The following is a 17,259-nucleotide window of genomic DNA, read 5'->3' on the forward strand; positions in this document are numbered from 1 at the left end:
CAGGAGGTGACATTCAAGTTTCCTAAAGCTGTTTTGGGATTTGGGTGACACTGACAAGACACGTTTAATACCTGTCATTAGCAGCGCTGAAGAGGTGGTAATAGAACTTTTTGAAGTCATATGGCGGTAATGGTTCTTCTTTAATGGTGTTATGTAGGGAATTGTAGGATATTTTCCAGCAATGATGAAGGAATACTGATAGATGTCCAAATCAAGTTAGTGTAAGACTTGGAAGGGAACTTATAATGGTGGTCCCTGCACTTGTCTTTGTCAAACATTGAGACGGTGGGGGTGTGAGGTCAAAATAAGTTTGGTGAGTTGTTATAATACATCCTATAGATGGTACATGCTGTAGCCACAATGATAATAGAAGGAGTGCTTAAAGTTTATTTATTAGTGTCACAGGTAGGTTTATATTAACACTGCAATGAAGTTTTTGTGAAAATCTCCTAGTCACCACACTCCACAACCTCTTTGAGTGCACTGAGGGAGGATTTAGTATAGCCAATGTACCTAACCAGCACATCTTTAAGATTGTGGGAGATAACTGGAACTCCTGGAGGAAACCCACGCAGACACGAGGAGAACATGCAGACTCTACACAGGCAGCGACCCCCAGGATCAAACCTGGGTCTCTGGTGCCATGAGGCAGCAATGCTAACTACTATGCCACTGAGTGGGTATTGGCTCAGTTCTTTGTTCTTTGAATCCATTGGTAGGGTTGATAACAAGTGGACTGTGTTATCCTAGATGGTATCAAGTTTACTAAATGTTACTGTGGTTGCACACCCAGATAAGTGGGGAGTATTTCACCTTGTACCTTTGTAGGTGATGGCAAAGTTCTGAGGGGTCAGGAGTTGAACCCCACACCATCAAGTGCCCAGCTTGCTGCAGTGTTGATATGGGTACAGTTGAATGCCTGGTCAATGTTAAGAGCAAGAGACAGTTAAACCATGATTTAGACAACTCTCTACTTCTAAAGTTGCCAGTAGTCATCAACTATTGCTGGCAAAACGGTGATTGTCGCAAATATTTTTTTCAAATAGATATTGTTAAATCATCCCCTCTCCAGCAGTTTGCATTCTATCAGCAGCATGTTTTGAAATATATGTCCTGACTTTTTCAGTCTCCCTAATATTGAAGGAGGCTTATAATTCATTCCTGTATCACTTGACTATGCAGTTAGCAGGGGTGGGATTTTCCAGCTGCTTTTGCCAGCGGGATAGTTCAGTCCTGTTGATGATGACCCATCACAGGTTCCCCAACACGAGAGTATGAAAACAACAGGAAACTCCATTGACAGTGGCAGGTCCAGAAGATCCTGCCCTGGACGATGGTGGGTTATCTTCGTCACCTCAGAACACAGAGAAAATCTCCTAGTCGCCACACTCCGGTGCCTGTTTGGGTATACTGAGGGAGAATTTAGCCTAACCAGTTTGTCTAACCGGCAGAAACAGAAGATCCCACCCCAAGTGTCGAGCTCACTGGCAGTGTTCTGCATTGAAGTTTGGGTTAAATTGCCAGTAAGCGAAGCATTTATCAAAAATGCAATGTATAGAAAGAAAGAAAGATCTACATTTATATAGTTCTTTTAACGACCATTGGATTTCTCCAAGGGCATTATAGCCAGTGAATTAGTTTTGGAATGCTGACACTGTTGTAATGTAGAAATCCAGCAGCCAATTTGCACACAATCCCACAAACAGCAATGTGATGACAACCAAATGATCTGCTTTTGTGATGTTGATTGAGGGGATAAATGTTGGCAAGATGTCCGGTATAACTCTTCTACTCTTCTTCAAAATAATGCTTTGGGCTCTTTTGCATCCACCCAAGAAGGCAGATAGGGCTTTGGATTGAAGCCTCATCTGAAAGATGGCACTTTCAACAGTGCAGCACTCCCTGAGTACCTTACCGGAGTGTCAGTCTACATTTTTGTGCATATGGCCTAAAGTGGGAATTGAAATTCAATCTTGTGATACAAAGGTGAGAATGCTACTCCAATAAATTCACTCTCTCTCTCTCTCTCTCTCTGTCATTCCGTCACTCTTTCTCATTCACTCTCTCTTTCTCATTCATTCTCTTTCATTTTCTCGTGCTCTCTACCTTTCTCAATCGATCTCTCTCATTCATTTTCTTTCTCTTTTTACGTCTTTCCAAGCTCTCTCTCTTATTTGTTTATTCTCTCTCTCTCTCTCTCTCTCTCTCTCTGTCTCACACATTCATTCTCTCCTATATATGCATCTGCCTCTCAGTCTTATCTCCGTCTTTCACTCCATCTCTGACCAGCCATTCAGACCTGAAATAGCCCATCAAACCTATACCGACAACAATTCCACCCAGGCCCTATCCTTGTACCCAACATATTTACTTTGCTAATCCTCCGACACTAAGCAGCAATTTAACATGGCCAATCCACTTAACCTGCACATCTTTGGAGTGTGGGAGGAAATCAGAGCATCCGGAAGGAAACCCACACAGACACTGGGAGAACATGCAAACCCTACACAGTCACCCGAGCCAGAATTGAACCTGGGTCCTTGGTGCTGTGAGGCAGCAGTGCTAACCACTGTTTCACCATGCCATGCTCACCTTTATTCATTTCTATCTCGCTTTCTTTCTGCCTTTAAATAAACAAACTGAAAATTGTTTACCAATCAAAACTTGCCTCAAAAAAGGTTGTATCTTGTTTTGAGGTTCCTATGAAAGTAAACTTGTAATTATTATAATGATCCTTCCTGAGGCTCTGGGAGTTTTATTATAGATCTTTGCCTGCTGGTACTTACTCAGACTGCGGCTTTCTGGATATCATCCCTTGAATTTCCAGTGTCAGACCCTCAGCTCTGCAATTGCCTCCGTAACCCGCTCCACTTTTTTCCCCTATAGTGGCAATAATACCACTAGGCCACCGCCTCCCCATTTGTTTGAATATGCACTTGTGGAGCACCCTGGGGTATTTTATATTAACAGTGTTATAGAAGTGCAAATCATTGCTCATAGAATGCTTACAGTGCAGAAGGAGACAATTTGGCCCATCAAGTCTCCACTGACTCTCCAAAAGAGCATCCCACTCAGGCCCCCTCCTCCACCCTGTCCCCATAAACATTTGTAAATTCCATGGCCAATCCACCTAAACTACACATTTTTGGACACTAAGGGGCAATTTACCATGGCTAATCCACCTAACCTACTCACCATTGGGCTTTGAGAGGAAACCGGAGCATCTGGACGAAATTCATGCAAACATGGGAGAATGTGCAGAATCCACACAGACAGTCATCCAAGGTGGTATAGATCCCAGGTCCCTGGCATTGTTTGCTTCACCGCTGCTGCCAATGATTTTGACCTAGTCAGAAATCCATTCACTGCAGCAGGACCAGAGAATCTCAGCTGCATGGGAGGTCAGAGAATCCCAGCCATTAACTTTTCCTTGTGAGAAGATGTCCGAGAAGTGATCTCTTAAATCTATATAAGACAGTGAACAGTATGAATAAGCTAAACCTTTAGCTAAAAGTTTTAAATTAGATTAGATGAAGAGAACAACTTCAAAATAATAAAAAGCAAATTTAGCATTGTCTTCAGAAAGCTTGTTGTACAGAAATGGGAATTATTAGGAATAGACTCTAAATAGAGTAATAGAAGTGAAAAACAGTTGGATGTTGCAACAAGGGACATTCTGGATGAATGAACCAAGACAAGCAAAATTGTCTTTTTTTTGTGTTTCCCTTATGATTTCATGATTTAAAATATTTCCCTTAAAAGCCCCAATATAACTGTTTAAGCTGATGATAGGCACTTCCATAATGATTACACTGCCTGTGGTTTGTGTGAGGCAAATACAAAAACCAAAATGATGCAAAACTAAATAAGATCCTGAGCAGTTAATATAAGTGAAAATACAAGTCGTTGGTATCTGTTTCAATTTACAATATAACACGATGGTGTGTTTTAGTCAGCGTATTCTCTGCAGGAATTTTATATTGCGATATGCGGCTTTAACAGCAGCAGGGCCAAAGTGACACTGTTTCGAAGAACACACACAGATTGCCATGGAGGTGAACACTAAGCATGGATTACAGAGTTCTTAGACCAGCTGAATGAAATGGCTTCGTGCATTGTTACCAGAAGTTGCTTTGTGATGCAGTTAGAGGTAATTTACAATACAAGCCAGCATCTAGGTGGTCCAATGAAATGAATACTTCAATAGATAGACCTAAAAAAGGACATGAGGTCATTCACGAGATGATAATCAAGGGCTGGCATTCAAGCATGATGTCCTCAGGCAAGGACTAAACAAATTGCTGTGATTGATTGGGCTTAAGTCGGGGTGAGGGTAACGCCTGCTGCCTCAGCACTTGGACAGTGAAAAGGCAATTTGGTGAGCAGTACGGCCAACAGCCAAACACAAGGATGAACATATGGGAAAGAGCAGAATGGTGCAGTATGAATACTGCACAGATGTGAGTGGAGGTAAGGGAGTCGTTCCATATGGTGCCTTACTGGTCTTCGGTTGGTCATGAATGGCAACAAGCTTCGGCTCAAGACAGCAGAGAGATTTACTGTCAGAACTAATGATGGAAGCACGAGGAGCAGAATGTAAGCAGACTGATAAGCTGCTTCTTAGGGGTGACAGGCTGAGTTTCTAAATGCAAACTGGGAAATGGACAGCTGTCACGGTTAGGATCATTAGTCCAGTCTTCGACAATGCATCTCTGACACCTTGGTTTAAAGATTTAATGCATACCAGACTGCAAGAGAACAATATGCCAGGGGTATTGCATTAGAGTAATTATTACCCGTCATACCTCATTAATCTGTTTACCAAATCATTGTGGGGGAGGGGGTAGTGATCACTTGACTGATTCGATTGTCATTGAAATTATGCGTGGAAAAATTCACTGCAAAACAAAACTATAAATTAATACGTTTTCATCTGAAAACCCAAGGAATCATTTTTAACAAGATTTTTAAGAAGTAACTGCAATAAAGAGAGCTTTGTTCATTGTAACACAGTGTCATGATTTCTCATTATCCTCTTTGGTTGGGAGTCATGACAATAATTTAACATCTATTCCTGCCAGGATTCACAAATTGTATTATCATGTCCTTTGTGCAGTTCAGCTCACTGCATTTAGTTTAATGTGTTCATATTAGAAATGAGTAATTACAGCATTAAAAGGTGGCTGTTTGATCCTCTGGGCCTCTGCGGCAGAAGTATTTTAAAAAATTGCACCAAATGATTAAAATTAAATTGTCCTGCAAATAATTCTTGTTTGAATATCAACATTTGTTCCATCTGTGTAATAATAATAATATCCTCAAAACCCATTGACAAACATTTGAGAATTTTTGTACTTAAATTTTGATTTGATTTATTATTGTCACATGAATTAGTATGCAGTGGAAAATATTGCTTCTTGTGTGCTATAATATTTTTGATCAAAGCATTTAGCGATTCGATATTAAGAAGTCAAATTCACTGTGTTGCACCAACAAGATCTGTTTGTGGTATGCTTATTGAAAGGATTGTTGGCTGCATTGTCTTCTCAAGCGTGGGTTAATCTGATATATTCCATCTCCTACCCAAACGTGGCTTATGTTTGTCAGTAGCTGCATTTCAACACATTGTTGGGCAACACAAAGCAGATCTCGTGCTGACAAAGCATTCATCCCAATTCACTTACATGCTTCCCATTCAGCTTCATTCAGTTTGAAAATTATAAGGAAACTGCAAACTGGTGATCGCTTAAATCATTAACTCAATTGTGCACCTTCCAGGCACGTTGAGAACCGACTTCTTGACTAAAGCGATTTTGTCAGGCAGTCTGCTGGTAACAAAAATTATCGTGTTACTATCTGTTAAGAATTCAACTTTAAAAGCTGACTCCGTCCCAGAGTTTTTTAGTGAATGGTAACAGTATTTCAAAACAAATTGTATGCCACCGGAATGTTAAGGCAAATAACAAAAGCAAATGTGAAAATCGTGTAATGGCAGGAATTCTCCAACCTCGTCCAGGGCTGGGATTCTCCAGTCCCCCTGCTACGAATGGAGATTTGGCTGAGCACCAAATTTTCCATTCTCGCTGGCAGTGATAGTGGGACATACAACATTTGAGAATTCCAATACCTATCACATCATGACACATCTGGCAATTACAATAATCCAAAGTAAAGCAGTGTTTTAGTTTATTTATTTGTGTCACGAGTAGGCTTACATCAACACCACAATAAAATTATTGTGAAAATCCCCTTGTCGCCACACTTGGGCACCTGTTCAGGTAGACTGAGGGAGAATTTAGCATGGCCAATGCTCCTAACCAGCACAGCTTTCAGACTGTGGGAAGAAACCTGAGCACCCAAAGGGAACCCACGCAGAGACAAGTTACATTAGAAATGAGTAATTAACAGCATTAAAAAGAGGCTCTTTCTTCGTCTGGGCCTCTGCGGCAGAGATATTTTAAAAAATATTGCACCAAATGATTAAAAAGAAATTGTCCTGGAAATAATTCCTGTTTGAATATCAGCGTTGTCTGTGTAATAATAATGATGACATCTTCAATGTCCATTGACAAACACTTGAGAATTTTTCTACGTGCAGACTCCACACAGAGTTACCCAGGTCCCTGGTGCTATGAGGCAGCAGTACTAACCACTGTGCCACCATGCTGCCTATTTAGTGTAACTCTAACGCTAACCCTAGCGTAACTAAATAGAAAGTGTAATATTCACATTCTAACACCAACTAAGAGGTATATCATTGTGAGTGCAGTCATTTGGGACATGATTGACAATTGAACGTTAGCTATATTTAGACACCAATAAAATGAGTAGTACTTTAATCATACTGTAGTTTGCTGAAATATTTCAGGAGACTGTGCATCGACATGATGTAACTTGCTTTAGTACAGAAGCGACAAAACTGTTGATTGCAGTTTAAAAAAAACAGAAGGGCATTCCTTTTCCTCATTTGCAAAGACCTAAGAGTGTGCCAAACAAAGAAGGGAATCTTTTCTGTCACAATATGGCTCATGGCTTTTAAACTCTCCATCTGTTTGTCTGACAAGTAATCAAAGCTCGTGGCAGGAACTGGCAGCACTTTGACGGCCCTTCTCACTTTCACTGGAGTGAGAGTAATTTGAACAGATTCATGATTTCTTCCTTGATTGTATACCAGTGATGGGTTAGCTATGATTTTTTTTACTACTGAGTATTTTTGTGTTTGATTAACATAGCATGAAATGAGCACAGACACTTTGGAACCCCGGTTATATTCTTTAATCAGTCAATTGCCCAGAGGAACATTTAACGTGTTACGCAGTTATTTTTAACTGCTGTTTTAATTAAAATATATAAACACTGTGAGGTGCAATTATTTGAAATTAAACTCTTGCTGAGTGACTCTGAGCTACATATGTACCCGTATGTAAATACTTACATGGTTGCACTTTCGTTCCGATTGAAAGGGTTCAAATTGTAATCAGCTTCAATTGGGAACTCTAGTGAAATCTCTTACATTTACTGTGATATCAGAATAAAGTTGTTTCCTGTTAATAATGCTAATACACATCGTGCCATATTTCCACATCAGAAAAAGATTGGACATAAAACCTGACCCACATCAAGTATCCACATTTATTATTTACTATCATGTTGTGCAAAGGTTCCAAGCATTTAAGTTTAAGTTTATTTATTGGAGCCACAAGTAGGCTTACATTAACATTGCAATGAAGTTGCTGTAAAATAGCCTAGTTGCCACACTCCAGTGCCTGTTGGGGTACACTGAGGGAGAATTTAGCATAGCCAATGCACCTGACCAGCATGGCTTTTGGACTGTGGGAGGAAACCCATACAGACATGGGGAGAACGTGCAGACTTCACACAGCCACCCAAGATCGGAATTGAACCCGGGTTCCTGGTGCTGTGAGGCAGCAGTGCTAACCACTGTGCTACTGTGCCACCTCATTTACATTTAAATTAGGATTGATCACACTGACGTAAAACGTTGCAAATTTAAAATGAAAATTCACGAAACAGCAGACCATTAACATGTCATGATTAATTTTTTTCTCTTTTCCAAATGCTGGTTATTTTGAGGTGGCGTGGTGGCACAGTGGTTAGCACTACTGCCTCACAATGCCGGGGATCTGGGTTCAATTCAAGGCTTGGGTCACTGTCTTTGCATGGGTTTTCTCTGGCTGCTCCAATTTCCTCCCACGGTCTGAAAGACATGCTGGTTAGGCGTATTGGCCATACTAAAATTCTCCCCCAGTGTACCCAAACCGGCACCAGAGTGTGGCAACTAGGGGATTTTCACAGTAACTTCATTGCAGTGTTAATGCAAGTCCACTTGTGACACTATAAATGAACTTTAAACTTTTTTCTAACATTTTTCATTCACATTTTGCACTGTATTGATGTAATAACAATGAATAACAAATAACAAGCACAAGTGCATATTCATGCACATTCAGCAGTGTTGTGGCATTGATTCTTTGCTCCAGGTGATTGCAACGTAATGAAATCCTAGCAGATCAAAACCCACGAACAGTAAATGATTATTAGGTTCATGCAAGGTGAATCAAGAACAGCCACTTAGCAGAGGAAATAGATGTCCAAATAAATTTTGAAGTTCTATACAATTAACAGATTGTTATAAATAAAAGTGGCAAATGAAGCTGTTGTTAAGACAAGTGGAATGTAGTTAGCTTTGAAAGACGGTATTTGCTGCTAAAATTTTTACTTGAATGAGAAGCATGTAAACAAGCAGCTTATGAATTTGGTGAACAAGGGAGCAAAGATTCTGGGAAACAGAATCAGATCTTCAAACCAGATTGAAATGCATTTTTTTTCTTCTGTGTGTGCATGCATTGTGTGTTTGTGTATAAAGTTCCTAAGTTCTGCTGAAAAAGTCCACTTGCCAACCAATCAGCTCTCTTCTCATACTATCGATTTGTTGTTTCCCCTGACATTGATATTTTTGTGACCTGTCCTGAAAAGTGTGAAACAAAAAGGTTAGTTGGCCAGAGGACCTGTTCCTGTGCTGTACTGTTCTATTTTCTAAAAGGGCACCATTTTCAGCAGTATGCAACTTTTGTTAATTAACTATAGACAGATGCAAGATATTATGTTAAAACTGGACACAGTAGGTCAGCACTGTTGCCTCGCAGCGCCAGTGAACTGGATTTGATTCCCGGCTTCGGGGTCACTGTCTGTGTAGAGTCTGCACATTTTCTGGATGTCTGCCTGGGTTTGTTCCGCGTGCTCTGGTCTCCTCCCACGGTCCGAAAGACATGCTGGTTTAGTGCATTGGCCATGCTAAATTCTTCTCAGTGTATACAAACAGACACTGGAGTGTGGTAACTAGAGGATTTTCACAGTAATTTCATTGTAGTGTTAATGCAAGCCTACTTGTGACACTAATAAATAGACTTAAAAACTTAAACTAAACTGGATTTCAGAGCAGCAAGGTGTATCATTCATACAAGGGTTAATATTTCTTTCTACGTACCTAGAAAATCATTGGTACAGGTATATTGTAAAGAAGACTGGATGGTGTACTGTTGCTTGCTCAGGGAAGCAGTGGCATAGTGGTATCGTCACTGGACGAGTAGTCTAGAGAGCCACAGCAAGATTTGGGGACCTCCCACAGCAGATGGTGAAACTTGAATTCAATAAAAATCTGGAATTAAAAATCTAATGATGACCATGAAATCATTGCCAATTGTTGGAAAAACCCACCTAGTTCACTAATATCCTTCAGAGAAGGAAATCTGCCATCCTTACCTGGTCTGGCCTACATGTCACTCCAGTACAATGTGAAATGGAGGGCACTTGGGGATGGGCAATAAATGCTGGCACAAACTGTGATACCCACACTCCAGAAATGAATACAAAAATTTCGTGAGTGCAGAATGCATCACTGCATGTTTACATACCACAGACATTACTGGTCACCTATCCATGTTAGATATTCATTGTCCATAAGATGCCTATGTACCAACAGGTAGATCACAACTGTCTTTTGCTGCTTCAGGTAGCGTAGTGCTTAGAACTGCTACCTCATGGTGCCAGGGACCCGGGTTTGATTCCCAGCTTGGGTGATGTGTGGAGTTTACACATTCTCTCCTTAAGCTCCTTAAAGCTGTGTCTTTGACCAATTTTTTGGTCATTTGGTCTAATATTTCCTTATATAGTTTGCTGTCAACTTTTGTTTCACGATGCATGTATAGTGCTGTGGGAAATTTTATTATCGTAAAGGTGCTATATGAATGCAAGTTGTTATTCTCGAAGACTTTTATTAACCTGCGAGTTTAGACAACGCTTATTAATTCTCCAGATTTATTTTGTGATTTGTTGCATCATCAACATTTCTCACTTTATGTTATTGAATTGCAGCCACTAATAGATGTCCATTGTGTCTCTCTTGTATGTAAATATTGGCTGGGATTTTCCAGCAATTCCCACCAGTAGAATCTCCCAGTCCTGCCATTGCAGGTTCCCTGGTGATGGAGGTTGTGAAAATCAGGAAACCCTGTTGACAGCGGCAGGACTGGAAGGTCCTGCTGCCAGTCGATGGTGGGCCACCTCACCACCAGAAAACACACCACTGCAGCTGCTGGGAGGGAAATCCTGACCAATGTGTACATATAAAAAATGTGAATAAAATCAAAAAAAGGAACTAAACCAATGTGGCAGCCAAAACAAGTTAACTGGAAGCTAAACCTTGCTGATAGTGACCCCATCGCCTAGTGGTATTATTGCTAATGTTTTGGGGACCTGAGTTCGAATCCCGCCACGGCAGATGACAAAATTTGAATCCAATACAAAAAAAAGTGTCTGGAATTAAGAATCTACTGATGACCATGAATCGATTGTTAGAAAAACCCATCTGGTTCACTCGTGTCCTTTGGAGAAGGAAATCTGCCGTCCTTACCCGGTCTGGCTTACATGTGACTCCAGAGCCTCAGCAATGTGGTTGACTCTCAACTGCCCTCTGAAATGGCCTAGCGAGCCACTCAGTTTCAAACACGTCTAGCAATGGGCAATAAATGTTTTGATGTGGAGATGCAGGCGTTGGACTGGGGTAAACACAATAAAGAAGTCTCACAACACCAGCTTAAAGTCCAATAGGTTTATTTGGTAGCAAAAACCACTAGCTTTCAGAGCGCTGGCTGCCCCTTCGTCAGGTGAGTGGGAGTTCTAATCACAAACAGGGCATATAAAGACACAAACTCAATTTACAGAATAATGATTGTTCTGTAAATGATGTCCCAATCATTATTCTGTAAATTGAGTTTGTGTCTTTATATGCCCTGTTTGTGATTAGAACTCCCACTCACCTGACAAAGGGGCAGCCAGCGCTCAAAGCTAGTGGCTTTTGCTACCAGATAGACCTGTTGGACTTTAACCTGGTGTTGTGAAACTTCTCACGATAAATGTTGGCCAGCCAGTGAGGCCCTTGTGCCACGAATGAATAAAAATAAACAAAGTTGACCATAAAAGAAACTGAAGTGGGAATAAAAAACAATCTAAACTAAATTTTGTTTAAAAAAATGCTGCGAGTAGTAGTAGCAAGTAATAATGTTATGAAAGACAATTCCACTGCTGTGCACCATTTCTCCCTGGGTCACGTTCATCTACAGTGCAGGAGCAAACACATGCAGATTGTAATTTTGTTATTTCTCTTTTTCCGAGTAGGGTCGCTGCATAAACTTCACTAGGGTGAAGGAAAATGAAACCCCGCGTCCTTCGTGCAATGCTCCTGCCTCGCATGCGCCGCCACCTCACAACGAATACATCCCGCTGGCCAGTGAACTTCCCAGTCCTCCTACTATGTCTGTCCAGCCGTGCGTGAGGAGCCCACCGCCTGGACCACCACCGTCTCGCGCACCCCCTCCTTCGCGACCTCCCCCTCGCCCTGTGCTGAGAACCTGAACCTCCCCGGGACGACGAAAAGAGCATTGCGAAAGAAGAAAGAAAAAGGCAAGGCCATAAAGGAGAATACTACTGGACTTCAAGCCAAATATTTATTGAATTTCTGGGTTTCCTTGGAAGGGGAAAATCTGTTGCTGTGCAGCAAGCTTTTACCCAGAAAACCCAAATCAGTAGAACCGCTGTCTGGAGTGGGATTGTGTCCACCTAATGTACTATCCATATGTTTGAATTCTAGATAATTATAAGATTGATTTCAAGTTGCGGTAAACCCTGCATTTTTATCTTTTGAAAACTCAATACATAGATCAGAATTTGCTTGTTTTTGAAGGTTAGAATTATTGTTTAAAGGTCTGTATTTAAAAATCACTAACCTCTACTTTTGATGCTCAAGTATGCCTTCTGTTAATGCTGCGAGTGATTTTGTTCCAATCAGCGCTGGGGCCCTGAATTTCCTGCAGAGACACAGCCTGGAGTAGCATCCACAATTGTGCCCATTTCATAGGATGTCTACAGTGCAGAAGGGGGCCATACGGCCTATTGAGCCTGTACCAACCACAATCCCACCCAGACCCCATTCCTGCAACCTCATGCATTTACCCTGCTAATACCCCTGACACCAGGGTCAATTTGGCACAGCTAGTGCACCTGACCCGCACATCTCTGGACTGTGGGAGGAAACCGGAACACCCGAAGGAAACCCACACAGACACAGGGAGAATGTGCAAACTCCACACAGACAGTGATCCGAGGCCGGAGCTGAGAATCAGCGGTACCTGGTGAGCGTAAATCTTTTTAAAAAGCTCAAAGAAATTGCAATTAAGCAGCTGAAGAATGATTTAACTTCTTGCTGTGCTGAAAAACCTGACCATAACTTAGAGAAAGCCTCTGAGAAATTGGAACTAAAATAAACTTGCACATGAGGCTTTTGCACATGGGAGGAGGAGAAGGGGGGGTAGCAATATTACTTAAGGACACAGATGCTTTCATAAAATCAATCAATAGGTTGTAAAAGATGGAATTTTGGGTGTAGTGTACTGAGGTTCACAGTCCACTCACAAACTAAATTCCCCAGATTCTTAAGCTGCATATTTGCTTTGCTCCGTGATGATGCACATCTCTGGCTTCAAGTACACAGGAAATTCTAGGTCGGAATTTAATTCGAGAATAGTATTTGACAGATTTAATGTAAGTGGTTTTATTAAGGGGTCTTCATGTAGTTCAGAATGCGAGATGATAGCATCGACCATCAGCACCAAGGTAACTAGGTTCCTCTGCAATTTAAAAGATAAATGTCCTGACAAAATGAAGCCACGGCCAGTGAAGAGGCTCGCATGCATAATTAATGTGGTTAAAGCCAAAGGCCAGTTGACCTGTGAGACGACACTTTAAAGTTGCCAGTTGATGCAATTTACCTCGTAATTGATGAATTCACAGAACTTTTTGGGGCTGGGATTTCACTTATACTTGAGCTCTTTTGTACAGAGTTAGTGACCCTAAACTGTGCTCCACCTAAACAATGGCCCCAATCTAGCCTTGAATTTTAAAATGTTGCAGAGGGGGGACTTTGTTGTGTTTGTGCGCAGGTTGTGACCCAAGTTATTCTGTTCTTCAAAACATGTATAGTTGAACTTGCTCTTCTTATACAATTTATTAGCTCGCTACCAAAAAGCTGAATGTTCTTTATGCCAAGATCTGCATTATAGTTTTAACTGCAGATAACAGCTCATAGAAAACATTTAAGAGTTTAATTCAGTTTTGGAAATGCTTGCCTGCTGGATGTTAAGCACTTTATAGTTATTTCAGTGTAAATATTAAGAGGCCAGATCCTTTTCCAGACCACATCAAATTCTGGTTATCTATTTTATTCCCAACAAGTTATGGGGAGGTGATGGCTTAGTGGTATTATCGGTAGACTATTAATCCAGTCTATTAGTCCAGAAATTCTGGGGACCCAGATACAAATTCCACCACGGCAGATGGTGGAATTTGAATTCAATAAAAATATTTGGAATTAAGAATCTACTGATGACCATGAAACCATTGTCTGAAAAACCCATCTGGTTCACTAATGTCCTTTAGGGAAGGAAATCTGCCATCCTTACCTGGTCTGGCCTACACGTGATTCCAGAGCCACAGCAATGTGGTTGACTCTTAATTGCCCTTGGGCAACTAGGAATGGGCAATAAATGCTGGCCAGCCAGCGATGCCCATGGCCCACGAATGAAAAGAAAATTAGATGTACTTCTTTGCTTCATGGCACAGGTACATTCTGGTGATGCGTAACAATGTCTACTGTAGTGTTTTATAAACAGATGAGATACATAAATCCCATACTGCTAAAGAAAATATTGTAAGGTTTTGTGATATTTAGAGAAGAGAAAAATCAAGTTTTACTGCAGGACAGTTAAATGTATTAATTTACTAAACTGTGGTCTAGGTGTAGGTACTTGAATCTGAGTAAAGGTGGCCACTAAATCTTCAAGATGCTAGATGCATGCAGTAGTAAATAATAGAGCAAGCATCACTGAGCTTGAGTAGATGGATATTTTGCTTTGTTAACATGTTATACATAACAACTATACTTAACTCCCTCTTATTAACTAACGATTAATGACTTGTAATCTTGTTTTGACATTGGCTACCTGACAGATGGACTGGAGGCATTACTTGGTGAACAGGTAAAGAAGCTGTGTAATCATAAATTGAATTACAACTCTAGAAAGACTCATTGAAATGCCTATCATGTCTCTGGCATAGCTGCACTACTTAATAGAATCATCAGGACGAAAACAGGGATTCACTATTCATTTGACTAATCTCTACCTTCGTCCCTGATTTCCATTTTCCAAACCTATCCCAAAATGATTAAAATAAATTCAACACTCTTTTAGTGATGCAGTGAAGACCATTAGTCCCACTTCAAACCCACCAAAGAATCATAGGATCCTAACAGTGCAGAAGGAGGCAAATCGGCCCAGCGAGCCTGTACCGACAACAATCCCACCTAGGCCCTATCCCTATAATCCCACATATTTATCCTGCTAGTCCCCCAACACTAAGAAGCAATTTTGCATGGCCAATCAACCTAACCTATACACCTTTGGACACCAAACGGCAATTTACCATGGCCAATGCACCTAACCTGCACATTTTGAGACAGTAAGGGGCAATTTAGCATGGCCAATTCACCTAACCTGCACATCTTTGGAGTGTAGGAGGAAACCGGAGCACCCGGAGAAAATCCACACAGACATGGGGAGCAAGTGCAAACTCCACACAGTCACCCAAGGTCAGAATCAATCCCAGGTCCTGGCACGGCGAGGCAGCAGTTCTAACCACTGTGCCACCCTAAATTACAGGAATTCAAGCAATGCATAGAACCTGATGTCAACATTATGCATGGTTGACAGCCTGCATCGCTGGGGCTTGGTTTGGAAAATGGTTAACAATTTTAAAATGATATTGCGTAATAATTGTTTATTTTCTTTCATTAAAGCCCATTTTCTGTCACCATATGAATTTAGGAAGTAATCTATCAAGTTCTATAAAGGGCAGATATTCCAGTAAACATCTGTTTGCATGACTTTCATCAGTTAGAACTTCTTGAAGTGGTTACAAGCCATAAGTAACAATTTGACAAACAAATTCTTTCCAGCTTTTTTTTTAACATTGGTTTCTTTCCTAATTTTTGAGTCTTCTAAATGTTGACAGGATTGCCATTTAGGAATTAGGACTGGGATAGGGTTAAACTCCCCTGTCATAGTGTCAGCACAGTAGGCTGTATTATTTTTGAATAGCAGTGTATAAAATTTCTGGACAACAATGAGATAAAGCAATCAGAAATCAGAATCAAAACTGGTGCATGTTGGAAGTGTATAACTGGTTAGTCAGCATCAGAAAGAAAAGATACGTAAATATTTCAGGTGGGACCTTTTGATTGATGATCTGCCGTGCATTTCAAGCGTATTCTGTTTTTCTGTTAAAGAAAATAAAATTCTCTCCAGCAGTGTATTAGTTTGGTCACATTAAGATGTATGGATCATACAGTTACAAATGTATCAGGCAGATTACAAGATAAAGGAAAAATACTGCGGATGCTGGAATCCTAAACAAAAACACCAAATCTCAGCAGGTCTGACAGCATCTGTGGAGAGAAAATAGAGCTCTGATGAAGGGTCATCTAGACTTGAAACGTTGGCTCTATTCTCTCTCCACAGATGCTGTCAGACCTGCTAAGATGTTCTAGCATTTTCTGGCTTTTGGGACAGATTACAGATTTGCAATACGTTCCGCATCCCCACTAACAAATTCTAAATTATCGCTGGTATGTTACATCTGGACGATGGTCTGTTACAGTTCACTGGGAGTATTGAGTCTACGGCAAGATGCATTTCTACATGCATATTGTAACTTGGATAGTGATGGCAGAGACTCCAACTCCCTTCCCATCACATGGTTGAGCAGGAACCTCTCCTGCTCTTAGTACCTGTATTTGAAAGGGTTGATACTCTACCTGTTTGGCTGTGTTTAGAATGCCCCTTCCTTGACCATCAGCTCCTGGGGTGGGATTCGAACCTGGAGCCCTGGCTCAGGGGCAGGGTCGCTAACCCACTGCTCCACAAACTTCCTATGTGACATCTACAGCATATAAATCTGAAAAAAAGTCTTTTGTTACCAAAATGGCAAAATTACGTTTCACTGTAAATTTCTTTGTCTGTTTTCGTGAGCATTGACATCACACTGTTTTCAATGGTTGTGCATCTGTGATGATAACTATGTACTTTTCCTTCTTGTCTGTAATGTTAATATCACTAATAAACTGCAATTCTTTTACATAAAATTACCAACTTTTATTTTTAATAAAAGGGATGTAATTAACACATTGACTGTAAGTTTGGCAAAAATTATCGTGTCTTTGGGTCGCAGTTTTGTATAATTACAAGAATTGTGCTAGATAATAAGAGCAAAAGTTATAGAAACCCTACAGTGCAGAAAGGGGCCATTCAGCCCATCGAGTCTGCACTGACCATAAACCCACCCAGGCCCTACCCCCATATCCCTACATATTTACCTGCTAATCCCTCTAACCTGTGCATCTCACAACTCAGTGGGACAATTTTAAGCGTGGCCAATCAACCTAACCCGCACACCAGAGCACCTGGAGGAAACCCACGCAGACATGAGGAGAATGTGCAAACTCCACACAGTTTGTGACTCAAGCTGGGAATCAAGCCCAGGTCTCTGGAGCTGTGAGGCAGCAGTGCTAACTACTGTGCTACCGTGCCGCCCGAAAGTTTATCCTTGCAATATAAACCCAAAGCTGCA

At 41.0% G+C, this 17,259-nt stretch overlaps 1 protein-coding gene across 1 annotated transcript in view; it reads left to right on the forward strand.

Annotated features, from left to right (window-relative positions):
* Positions 1-16,812, forward strand: part of antxr1d (ANTXR cell adhesion molecule 1d) — a 96,180-nt gene extending 79,368 nt beyond the window's left edge. Inside the window, exon 18 of the mRNA XM_080215556.1 lies at positions 11,698-16,812. Coding sequence (XP_080071682.1) covers positions 11,698-11,934 — 237 coding nt within the window. The 3' untranslated portion in view covers positions 11,935-16,812. The remainder of the gene's footprint in view (positions 1-11,697) is intronic.
* Positions 16,813-17,259: the final 447 nt, after the last annotated feature.

This window comes from Carcharhinus amblyrhynchos, chromosome 31 (assembly GCF_965287045.1).
Source record: "Carcharhinus amblyrhynchos chromosome 31, sCarAmb.v2.hapA, whole genome shotgun sequence".
NCBI lineage: Eukaryota > Metazoa > Chordata > Chondrichthyes > Carcharhiniformes > Carcharhinidae > Carcharhinus > Carcharhinus amblyrhynchos.